Below are 12,172 nucleotides of genomic sequence, written 5' to 3'. Positions count from 1 at the left end.
AATATCGTTGGTTAAGCATTTATTTAAATTGTTCTTTTATTAAAAAGTTCGTCATGATTGTATAAAGGCAGCATAATACATGTACAAAATATTCCCTATTTGATTTAAAAGTTGCTCAATTGGTATATATAGGCTATACGGAAATATAGCTTGCTTTTATATGCTTGGTTGCGTTCATGGGGTACCGAGTGAGACAGGTAGAATAGCACCCGGGCAAAGAAGGTGTGCCGAATAGCCGACTCGTTCTATTGTTGCGGGATTGACGTCAGTTGACGCGAACCATTCGATCAAAGCATGGCTGCCTCGAGCAACCACTACAGATTTGCGCAACCGACTTACTGCCAGTTTGTGACTGATGTTAGTTCAGAACTTATCAAAGCTTGGAACAATCTTGAGACGACAGATTTATATCCTACCAGCTGGTTAAAAACCTTGCAACGTGAAGGTTCGTGTACAGTACAAGATATCGTTTTGTTAGTAGTATTGTCAGTCGCGTGGACAGTAGTAAGAAGCGTAACTACCAAGTTTTTGTTTGTGGTAAGTACAGTTGTGTCGTGGTTTATCAAGCAAACGTCGCGGTTTTAGCGAAAACATAACATTCACTCTAAAATAAGCCTATACTAACATTTTTAAACTTTACAGCCTATCGCGAAAAATTCTGGCCTGAGAAAGAAAGAAGAATTGAAGGTTCCAGAGTCATTATGGAAATTCAGTTTCTCAACGGTGGCGTGGCTTATCTCATCTTATCTGGTGTTGGTGCAATACAATTTGTTTCACGACCCCGTTAACGCAACTACAAGTAAGAAGAACGATGCTAAAAACAGATTTGCTTTTTAGCTTTAGTCCATTAAAGATTAAAAAACTAACAGTATCAATGGATTTGAAAGCAGAAGTTTAAAACATGAACTTTAGTTTTGAAACTGCTGTAGCAATCATGCAGTTATTATTTGTGCTCTGAGCGTCAAACCGACCTTTGGCACTGCAATTATCGCTATTAATTAATTACAACAATGCAATGTTTAGATTGGGTGCTTCATTCGACGGTTGAGTCAGACATTTATTTCGTGTACATGTTTCAAATGACCTTCTACATTCATTCGGTTCACGCGACACTTGTTCTGGACGAATGGCGCAAAGATTCCGTCGTTTTAATACTGCATCATGTCGTGACAATGATGTTAATCTCGGCTTCATATTTGTTCAGGTACGAAACGTTAAGTACCATAGACGTTAGTATGTTTTAAGAAGTAGTTCCCATTTTTAATCTGCTTGCGCGTGTTCGGACAGACTCCATATTCCTGCAGTATATACGTTTCAGTGGCATTGAGCTGACTTACATTTTGCTTCAGATATACTTACCTTGGGATTCTGGTGTTGTTTCTCCATGACTTTAGTGACATCTTCTTAGAAGTTACCAAGCTTGCCGTTTATTATAAAACGAAAGGCGGACGCTGGTCGAATATTTGTGGTGTTTTTTCTACTATTGGTTTCGTTATGTTTGCGATTTCGTGGTAAGTCGGAAACGCATAATATTGTAATATTGGGTAAGATGACACCTTTTTGTTCTATTACTTCCACCGGTTTAGTATTAAACAAACAACATTTAAAGAAATATAAGATCGTATCCTCACGACTACCGTATACCGTTGTTAATTGTTTAACACAGGGTAGGAATATTTGGATGTTAGGTGCTAAATGTGTCCCGTCTCACACCACCACTATATTAGTTATGTATAAACAGAAATATAAAAAAATTCTATTTAGACAAAATAAAAATTACAAATGTTTTATTGATCAGGTTTGTGTTCCGATTATATTGGTATCCGCTGAAGGCAGTGTACGCGTGCGCTTACATCAGCAGGCAAGTCCAAACTGCATATCCACCATTCTACTTCTTTCTAAACGGACTTATGCTCACTCTACTCTTTCTGCATATGTATTGGTTTAAGGTAAGCTATACGTTATATTTTACTTGTGCGAACTTTAAATTCAGACGTCGTCATTAAATTGCGTTTGTTTAATAAAGTTTATCTTGGTGATGACGTTCAATATTTTGAGTGGGAAAAGTAAGAAAGTGGAAGACACAAGAGAGTACAAAGATTCGCCAACGCCCGATGATTCCTTCAATCATGTTTCTCGGTAAGAAGTATGGCTATACAAAAAAGTTCGTTCCTCGAATGTGAATGAATGTAAAAAGTCTCACGTGGCCGGGCAGCTTTTATAGACGGACTTCGTAAGAACTTTCGGGTTATTAGAGATTTCATTTGTTTGTTTTTTAATGCACGGCTAATTATTTTGACAACTCATAAGAGACCAACACGTTGGAGCACTTGCCATTAACTTTAAGGACACAAACGCCCATAATGGTAGCGGCTTCGAGCCTCGAATCCGTATGTATGATTCATATGTGTCATTCGGGCTAGAGGCGGGCGCGCCATATATAACCTTTAGTTCGCACCAAGGCGCCAAAGTATTTGCTTAAACATTTTCTTTTTGTAGAAATGGAGCAAATGTTAAATTGGACTGATGCCGTTATAAACTGGTTCTTCAGTCATGAAGTTGGAGGTTTCCAGAGCTTGATTTAGCTCTAACCTTGAAGCTAAACTGTACCTGTGTCCACCTCTGTCCGAATGAATTCATAAAACTCGATGAAACAATTCTGACAAAAAAAAATTTATGCAATTTTACAATTTTTTGGTGCTTTTTATTTTTGTAGTTGCCAGTTTTTCTTGATTTAACATCGACAGAAACATCGCCAACAACCTACTTGCAAGCATCTACTTTAAATAATTGGGTAACCCCCAATCCAGTGAAACCTCAAATATAAAATTCCCCAATCAACAGTATCTGCACTGCCGCTTAGATTGATTGAGCTGTTATTAGTGTAAATAGTAACGCTGATTAGTGAAAGTTAGACTGAGCTAGTTAGTTGTGGTTGTATGTTTAAATCAAATTTGGCTATGAGTTCGTTTCCGTCAAACCGAGTCGTAGTCCTGGTTGACATGGATTGCTTCTACGTCCAAGTTGAACAACGTCGGGACTCGAGTTTAAAAGGAAAACCGTGCGCCGTGGTGCAATACAATCAGTGGAAAGGAGGAGGGTAATATTATAGCTTCTGTGTGCCGGTTTTTGGTGCTAGTGAAGAATTATCCCATATACGTTAAACGTTATCTCCTAATCTGCTAACCACTTACTTAAATATAATAAAACCTATAACCACTAACCATCAGCCCCTAAATACCAACTCCAACACTTTCCATCAGCTTAAATTGTAACCTACAGAAGGATTCTTTCCGAGTGCCTACATTTTATAATGTGTTCAATGATTTTGCCTGGCAAAAATATTTAAAAAAAACGTCTTGCACATGTTATATGCTGTTAATATTACTGGTTAGAATAATTCCTGAATAAACATGTATGGTACAAAAGTAACAAATCATCTACAGGATTATTGCTGTCAGTTATGAAGCAAGAGATGAGGGTGTCACACGGAATATGAGAGGAGATGATGCTAAAGCCAAATGTCCTGAAATTATTCTGTGCAAAGTACCCATGGCAAATGGGAAAGCTGATTTAACAAGGTATGTTAAATGGGGGAAAGTTAGTAACCACTTAGTTGTACAAATTAACTATAAAACGACAAAATGTCTTGTCCATTATGTATTTTGGTTTCATGTCGAAAACTAACTTTGAAAATGTGTGAAAATATTCTTCGCTAAGTTGTCAATGCATTTTGCCGAACTTGCGTTTAGTTAAAGATTTTTCATGTCTCAATAGCAATATGACACCTATGATATGGCACATTACACATTATGATCTCATTTTTTGCACTGTTTTGTGCTAACCCCCGACAAATTGTAATCTGTAATGTAGAAAATAAACGTAGTAATACATATTCTATAAGCTATTGATCCAATCTTTGTTTAATTGATGGCTTATGTGGAAAATTTGGTTACAGTTTTGTGCATTTTTAATATTTTACAAAACGAAAGTACGACTGTTAGAAATGAGATCAAACATTTTATTGGTCAATTGCTGGAGGCTAAAGGAGGTTTAAATACATACTGATTACTGCAAGTCTGCAACATACATTTTAAAAGAGTTTTAAATTTCTATTAATTTTTTTTACCAATACACCACACTTAAGTTTAAACTTCAAATATTTAATAGGTTAGCCAAAAGCCCAAGAACATTGTGTTTTAATTGTTTTATAGTTTCATCGTTTAATATACTTATAACTAGATATATATACATATAGGTACCGAGATGCTGGTGCTGAAGTGATTCAGGTTTTGCTTCAATTTGGCGGAGTGGTTGAGAGGGCAAGTGTTGATGAGGCTTACATTGATCTTACTTCTGTTGTGGATGCAAGTATGAAAGAGAAAAGGTGTAAGAACATTATCAAACTCATGTATTGAAATAGTGTCATTGGGAATAAACTAGAATATGTAAATTAGATTAGCTAAAAATAATTTTAAAGCTTCGTTTAGTTGTAAAAATAGTAAAAAAAGTTTTGTGCTGTGTTTTTTAGATAAACGTAAGTATCGTATTTTGTAGTTGTTTGTACATAGTATAGTAAGTAAAGATTTGTTTTTATTTCAGAATACTACCTGATTTAGAACAGATGGGAAATACTTATGTGGTTGGATATCCGAAAGATTCTTGTGATGGTACGATCATGTTTAAAAATTCTTACTACCATCTGTATTCAATTTTATTTAATGAAATGCGAAACCCATGTTCTATTGCATGCAAGGATAACCTGTGTATTATACAGATACTACAAACGCAAGAGAATCAGGATTATCGGCGTATCGGGACAGCGCAAACTCAGACCCAGATGCAGAGAGATTGTTGGTTGCTGCAGCAATTGTGGAAAAGATGAGGTTGGCAATTTATCAGCAAACATCTTTTCGTTGCTCTGCTGGGATCTCTCATAATAAGGTGTTTTATAAACAACTATATCTGTTGACAATTGACATATTTTTTAATATTGTTTATTTGTTTTTGTCATCAGATGCTTTCAAAGCTTTCATGTGGAATAAACAAACCAAACAAACAGACCATTCTCCCTTTCAACATGGTGGCCGGTCTGTTTCAGACAATCAAGATTGGAAAAATGTGGGTTTCAGCCTTCAGGGTAACTCTATCTTTCTGTGATTATAGGTTAACATGATGTTCAATGCAGAAGGAACTTGGGAGGAAAGTTGGGGAAAGAAATCATGTTCAGGTTTGGAGTGGAGAAGATAGGTCATCTTACCAATCAGACAAAGCAACATTTAGTTGATGGATTTGGAGAAAAAACAGGGTGGGTGGTGAATAAGTTTAATATGTGTGGTATAAATTCCAAAATGTAGTATTATTTTTTTATGATGTAATTGTTTCAAAAAGTTGTTCACGTTAGGTTGTGGTTGTATGAAGTATGTCATGGGATTGATCATGAACCTGTGAAGGAACGACATGTTGCGCAATCTGTTGGATGCAGTAAAAATTTCACAGGCAATGATGCTCTTGGATCTCGTAATAAAGTAAAGCATTGGGTTCGATGCCTGACGACAGAACTTGTCGAGCGATTGAACAAAGACAAGCAAATGGTTTGTGCTGTATGGGTCCATAAATCAACACATAGTGGTATTCATTTTTTTGTTTATTTATAGAACAACAGAGTTTCTCATGCTCTAACAATTCATATCGGAATTAAAAAACCAATTTCAAGAACTTGCCCGATCAGCCGTTATGATGTTGATGACATCACAATGAGGTGTTTAGCGACTTTGGAAACACTTAACACGAACCAGGACAAAGAGTCAGATACTTGGTAAATTTTTAAAATTAAATAAAAAAAGGATCTTCTTTATCCCTGGTGGAGGGGCATGACAGACGTTATAAATTGGGTGTTCTGTTTAAAATACATCGCACCCACTTACGAGTTACCATGAATTTAGTTCTCTGGACATTTTTTGCAATGTGTGTCTGTCAATTTAGTTCTCTCACAATTGTCGTTAAGTGTCTTGCTTAAGGACACACACTCCCATAGTGGTAGCAGTACCGAGCTTAGAACCCATATACGTTACACTAGAGATATGAGAGCTAATCACTTTTGCCACAAATAGGTCACCAAAAATCACAAATATTGGGATTTCAGCCAAAAATTTTCAATCCATTGGTAAATCATCAGGTTTGTAAATGTTGGTAATTATTATTGAGCTGTTAATGAAGTTGTTTGCTTTTACTGTAGAATCATCTTGTAATGTTGCAACAATGCTTGCATCTGCTAAAGCCATAAAACCAGCAAATAAGATACCTGAAAAAACGAAAGGTAATAAATATATATCTTTTTTCTATTGTTTGTATTTTCCCTTCTCATTCATGTTACAGAAATTTCGACAAAGAAAAAAAGAAATTCTCTCGATACATTTCTTGTTTCTCCAAGCAAATCAGCGGTGCAACAACAAGATCCTATGTCTGAAGAAAATAATCTGGCCAAAAAGTTCATGTTCTCAACAAGTAGTGCCTCAAATTGTGGCAATCAGACCGAATCTGGTGTCAGTAAAAAAAAGTCATTTTTTGCACATTTGGAAAACAAATCAGGTGATGGGGCTTCATGTAAAATAGAAGCCGCTTATTTGGACAGCAAGCAAAGTAAGGTTTAAATATGACAGCTTGAATATTTCAAGTCGTGTAACTCTCTTTATTTCAGATAGAAGCACTGGTCAGTTAACGCTTCAAGAAGCTGTAAAGCAAAACAACAAATCTTCGCAACGAATCAATGGACTTCCTGCTTTGGTAAGATTGTTATGCACATATACCCAACAGTAAAACCATAGTGTTCCTTATATCTACAGAGTCAACACACTTATGACATGAAAAAGGTGGATATGAATATTTTCAATTCATTACCACAGTTTTTACAAGAAGAGGTAATGTGCATACTGTTTTAACATTGATCATATTCATTCCAATTTTGTTGATAGATTCGTGCTGGAAGTAAACCTTCAACATCCGAGTCCCCTTCTAAAAAGATAAAACTTGCACAAAGTCAACCTACAAGTGGTCAGAAATCTATAACTGGATTTTTCGGTTCTGGGAAACCACAACTCAGCAGTGTTTTGGTTCAAAAATCTAAACCAAAAAGTGATCAAAAGAATTTAGGCATCCAAACTAAAGGTAGAAATTTGGACACAGATAAATTGTAAATAAACTGAATAGTTATGAATGGAACTAACTTATTATGATAAAGCTTGTGAAATGGGCAATTGTGACAACATCACTAAATTGTGCTAGACTGAAACTTGGAATTCAGCATTATGACACATGCTGTTAAACTGATTGTCTGTGCGATTAAGTATTGTAACCAGCAGTTATTCATGCATTAAAGGTGCTGAAAATGTTCCTTTGGGGAATGCTACTTCTGTACCAATGGGATATTTCCGAGCACGTACACAAGCAGCAGCCGCAATACAAGATGCATTAAAGAAGCAAAGATTAAATACAAAGTTAAAACCAACTTCCACCCATGACCTTACTACCTCTACGAATAAAAAACAGAACCCAACCAACAGCCATAAGTTCTTTGAGCCACAAAAACGGTTTGTACTTTGCTTGTTGTGTTTATTCAAATAACTGTTTAGAGTGTCTTTGCTAGTTAAAAAAATAAGATAGAAGAATGTTTTTTTCACCTCTGTTTATCAACCAATGCCTTCTCTTTGTTTAGTGCCACACCAAAAGCGAATGGAAGTTTATGGAGTTCATTTGTTCAAGAAGAAACTTACCACTGTGACCGCTGCAGCACTAATGTTGCATTAACAGAAATAGAAACTCATTCAAACTTTCATGCCCTTCAAGATTTGAATGCAAATTGAGACTCTTACTTTTGTTGCCTTTGTTTCTTTCAGAGTTTATTATATCTGTTGTACTTCCAAATTGCATGACATATTATTAAATGTTTTTTTCTATAAATGAACAGTGTGGTAATTTCCTACACTTTATTTATTTCTGTATTTTTCACTTCAGCTGAAAAATTCTCAGCAGATAAAGAGGTAATTCGCAGTGGGCGGATGATGCGAAACAGTTTCAAATATTACTAGAGTAGTTAATATATCATAAACTCTCATCACTATCAGCAAGCATTTCGTGTTCAGTAGATTCTACTTCATCTATTATTGAATTCATAATGTCAGCAGTGCTTCCAGATTCATCTGTAAAATTAGAATTTGGTCAACACTGACACAATTTGACATTTTAACATCTTAATTGCTTGGGTAAAGTATGCACAGTTCCTATTAGTTACTGAATGAAAAGCAAATATACTAAAAGATAATGAATTGGTATGCATTTAACAACGCTTGTACCGTGTGGGTTTAGGTAGTGTTAGAACTAAAATTATATCATAGGTAAAAAAACAGGTAAGAGAAAGTTTTTGTTCCCACATACATAGTAGGTTTAGTTTAATATTTTAATGTACAAATTACTTCCTAATTAGACATTGTTGAGCAGTAATAGGTTCAGATCATCGAATGCTATGCACAGTTTAATGTTTAAGACATATTCGGAAAATACTGTATTCGATCAGAGCAATTGTTAACTATTTGCTAATTATGCAGTTTAAGTCTAAAAATTAATTGTTGAGATCATATTATGTAGCGGTTTCGGTCAAAGAATGAACTGTTCGACAAAAAAATCTATATGATAAAAACACAGGAATATTTTACCTGCATCTCGTGTTTGTGAACCAAGATGACTGCTGTCAAAGCCGTCATCTGCTCCTTGTTGTTTATCAATGGCTTCCTTGATGTGGTTATTGATTCCTTTCGGATCAAGGTCAAGAGCCCATGAGAAATTCATCATTGCAAGGTGATTCTCTCCAAGGACTTTATAAACCTAATAGGTAGTCATATTGTAAGCCCCAATAGGTCACTAATAATAAGGGATTTATTCAACGCATCTATGGGCAACAAACCTTTCCTATAAGAAAATAAACCAAACTTTCTTTTGGAACGATTAGTTTCAGTTCAAGTAATTCTTTTAATGCTTCTTTGTGTTGCTCAGTGGCAAATAAAATACTGGCACGATGGAACTTGCAGAGTGGATTCCGTGGTTCTAAGGTGAGTGCGTTTGCTAAGGTTTGTAGAGCAACAGAGGAACGCTTCTGTGCATGCTGAACAATCCCTATACAAAAGTAATGTAGGTTAAAACCACTAATGAAAAGGCACATATGTTACAGGTTACAACTTTAGAAAAAAGGTTAAATAGTGAATGAGCATCACACTACCACAAGAAAAGTTTGCTAACATTCGTATCATCGCCTGTTTTTTTTTAAAAAGTAAAGTATTCGATGTGTGTTAAATGTCTAGCTCACAAGGAGATACTCAGTCTTTTATTACGTATGTCACACTTGGTGTGCCTCTTAACTTAAGTATTATTTACTTGTCAATTAGACAGTTTAAAGGTGCGATAGTATAAAGGATCCTTCAATCATTTTTGTTTGAAATAATTTTATCGATTGAAATGAATGGTTTTAAGGTTTATATGAAATCTGAACATTTATTCCTAATTTTAGTCTAAGATATGAGGGTGGAAGTTGGGATGTGTAGTGATAATATGACAACTTACAACAAAAACGTTCACCAAATAATAGATTCAAAGAACACCTTTTGCCAAAAACATAACAAAATTATCTTAAAAAGGTTCAAAAATTTAAGCGATACAGTAAAATGTATTTATTATCAGCTAAATTTGCTATCTTATAAATTTGTATAAACAAATAGAACAAATTTGAATACTTCAGAAAAATTAACCCACCTAAATGACATAACAGCACAGAACTTTTTCGATTGATGGACAAAGCTTTCTTGAAATGAATTTCAGCAAGAGAAAAGTTTTCTTGTTTGTAATAAATAGATCCAATTCCATACCTGTAATACAAATTATTCATTTAAATAACTGTTTTTGGCTTTTATAGCAAACCTTACCATGCATTATAATGCCTTTTATCACAATGTATAGCCCTCCTATAGCTTGCCATGGCACGATCATTGTCATCACTATATGCATATTCGTGACCTAGTAGTGTATGAGCATATGCATAATGTGTGTCAAGCTGCACGGCTCGTGCGAAAAATTTGATTGCATTTTTCATTGTCACGGCGGAGGGAGAAGCAATTTCCTATGCAGCACCATGTCTGAGTGGAAGTAATATGTGTGATGGTTTTTAAAAAACAATTAAATACAAATAAAAGAAATATGTTATACAAACAACTTATTAGTTGTTTTTAAAGCAAAATTTTGATACATAATGTTATGGGAGTCCCCGTGCACACGCACAACAAAAAGGCGCACATTCATGCCTTCGACACATGATTTGTGCAAAGTGCCTTAATCAGGGTGGTTCATAATTAACTATGTCGTTATGTCGTTATTTAGTGCTCGTCTTAGTTTTCATTCGTTTATTTACGTCTTTTAAAAACACAAGAAAACAACAATAAGAGGGGTGGTGTGAAAGTTCCCACAATAACACCTACCTCTGGAGACAAGGGGTCAACATTCTTAAGGTCGTGGGCAAGAGTGCACAGTGCGATGTTGTCTTGTAAATGCCATAAGGTGGTGCTATAGAGAGCCAATCCAGATACTTGGTGAGGAAACATGGAACGTAGTTCATTGAATGTTTTTGCTGCCTGCGTGTTTGTATAGTAAAGTGCATTTGTCCATGTAAAGCCCTTAAATCTTTGTAGCTGTTATTTTTACATACAATCAGGCCAATGAAGTATTTACCTTTTTATATTCGGTCATTTCAAAATAGGCACGTGCAAGTAGTGAGAGTGACCAACATGTATCACGCTGATTTGAAGGTAAAGATTCAATGCAGGAAATCGCTTTTCTACAATCATAGTGACATAAGGCCACCAGTGCCTTGCCCATGTCACATAAGAGTGACATTAATCCATCTGTAATTATTGGAGATTAACAACTGAGCTTATAATGTGAAACACAGTAACCATTGCACAGTAGAGGGTTCAAGCAAACAATGAGATTAAAAACATAACAGACGTTGTTTTAATGAAAGCTAAACCATATCTTTAGCTATATTACAATACTTATATAAGTTTATGAACACAAACTTACCAATTGCAGCTTTCTGTGCGGACAAGACTTGTGTAGCATTAGTAGTGGTTGAATGTGACTTTTCACAACCAGAATCCACTTTGTTGATTTCTTCCGATAAATCACGCACAGTCCCATCCGATATTACTACGAGAAGAAACAATTTAACCAACAGAACGAAGTCTGAACAACAGGTTGTACAAAAATAATTTGCTTTTAATCTTACAGGGTTTAGTGTGTCTTAGACGGGTGTTTCTCTTTAAAACATCTTTAGGTTGAGCTTGCTTTCCTCTCGTCGTCTTTTTTGTATTCTCCTGCAAATCACAATATGAAGTTTTTGGGTAACAAGTACAACAACAGTCAGTTAAACATAGGTTGTACAAACCTTGACAGAACTGCCAGTGTTTGAGTAGTTTCGTGTACTTCTACGTGTGGAGGGAAGTGCGGACGGAGCCTCGCTTGTTGAGATTTGTACCTCCTGACTACGACGGCTGTTTTCAGATGAAAAAAGAAGTTTTCCAGTTGCGTTGGTAAGTTCATTTTTCCTTGATTGTCTTGTTTATCATCTGCAAGAGTTAAAGTTTCAACTTTGTCTGTTGTTTTTTTAGGTAAAACGCGTAAATCAGAGTTTTGACCGGTTCTAAAGTTATCAATAAAATAAAAATCGTTACCTTTTTAACTGGAGGATTGATATCCATTGGAGGTGCAGTGAGCTCCGATGGAGTGATCATGGTCACTGATCGCTCCCAAGCTGGACTTGGAGTCTCAACAAGAGGCATCACACCAAAACTAATACAAATATATTGTTTTGAATAAAGAAATATGTATAAAATACCTTAATTAAATTATAATAAAAAAGGATAAATTATAATAAAAAAGAATAAATATATATATTTAGAAATATATTTATATATTTAAATACAATGTACTAAATTCCATTAAAAATAGCAAACAGTACAAACAATGGCCTTTAGGTTATATGGGTTGATTACGATTTTGAATAACCTTGCTGGCTTGCCAACCTTGTTATGAACATCTGTTTACCTGGGTGTGGAAAGACTTAGAGCTGCAG

The 12,172-nt window shown here is 35.3% G+C and overlaps 3 protein-coding genes and 1 long non-coding RNA gene across 5 annotated transcripts in view; 2 read left to right on the top strand and 2 right to left on the bottom strand.

Moving 5' to 3' along the window:
• The first annotated feature begins 168 nt into the window (after window positions 1-168).
• Window positions 169-2,833, top strand: LOC100177090 (ceramide synthase 1-like). Its single transcript, XM_009859261.2, has 7 exons — window positions 169-537; window positions 643-799; window positions 1,024-1,204; window positions 1,350-1,511; window positions 1,799-1,949; window positions 2,027-2,139; window positions 2,500-2,833. Exons 1-7 carry the CDS (start codon window positions 295-297, stop codon window positions 2,525-2,527), a joined length of 1,035 nt encoding a protein of 344 aa, XP_009857563.2. The 5' UTR covers window positions 169-294; the 3' UTR covers window positions 2,528-2,833.
• A 9-nt stretch (window positions 2,834-2,842) lies between these two features.
• Window positions 2,843-7,960, top strand: LOC100179427 (DNA polymerase eta). Of its 2 annotated transcripts, XM_026840540.1 has the most exons (17): window positions 2,843-3,100; window positions 3,447-3,581; window positions 4,259-4,387; window positions 4,603-4,670; window positions 4,778-4,944; window positions 5,018-5,121; window positions 5,189-5,308; window positions 5,405-5,594; window positions 5,658-5,818; window positions 6,114-6,178; window positions 6,239-6,319; window positions 6,379-6,642; window positions 6,701-6,786; window positions 6,846-6,920; window positions 6,975-7,167; window positions 7,379-7,589; window positions 7,715-7,960. In XM_026840540.1, the coding sequence occupies exons 1-17, from the start codon at window positions 2,940-2,942 to the stop codon at window positions 7,860-7,862; spliced, it is 2,358 nt and encodes a 785-aa protein (XP_026696341.1). In that variant the 5' UTR covers window positions 2,843-2,939; the 3' UTR covers window positions 7,863-7,960. The 2 variants fall into 2 exon arrangements, with proteins under 2 accessions (XP_026696341.1, XP_026696342.1); XM_026840541.1 differs by lacking the exon at window positions 6,239-6,319.
• LOC100185729 (cell division cycle protein 27 homolog) overlaps window positions 7,877-12,172 on the bottom strand; it is a 9,674-nt gene continuing 5,378 nt past the window's right edge. Inside the window, exons 18-20 of the mRNA XM_009859262.3 lie at window positions 8,960-9,168; window positions 8,712-8,880; window positions 7,877-8,198 (exon numbers count right to left, since the gene is read on the bottom strand). Coding sequence (XP_009857564.1) covers window positions 8,101-8,198; window positions 8,712-8,880; window positions 8,960-9,168 — 476 coding nt within the window. The 3' untranslated portion in view covers window positions 7,877-8,100. The remainder of the gene's footprint in view (window positions 8,199-8,711; window positions 8,881-8,959; window positions 9,169-12,172) is intronic.
• LOC113475779 lies at window positions 11,556-12,155 on the bottom strand. The gene is made up of 3 exons (XR_003397552.1): window positions 12,145-12,155; window positions 11,772-11,889; window positions 11,556-11,666 (listed from the first exon to the last, which is right to left on the bottom strand). It is a non-coding gene; the product is annotated as an uncharacterized LOC113475779 (long non-coding RNA).

Source organism: Ciona intestinalis, chromosome 2 (genome assembly GCF_000224145.3).
Source record: "Ciona intestinalis chromosome 2, KH, whole genome shotgun sequence".
NCBI classification, from domain to species: Eukaryota; Metazoa; Chordata; class Ascidiacea; order Phlebobranchia; family Cionidae; genus Ciona; species Ciona intestinalis.
This window is presented reverse-complemented; position numbering and strand designations above follow the sequence as displayed.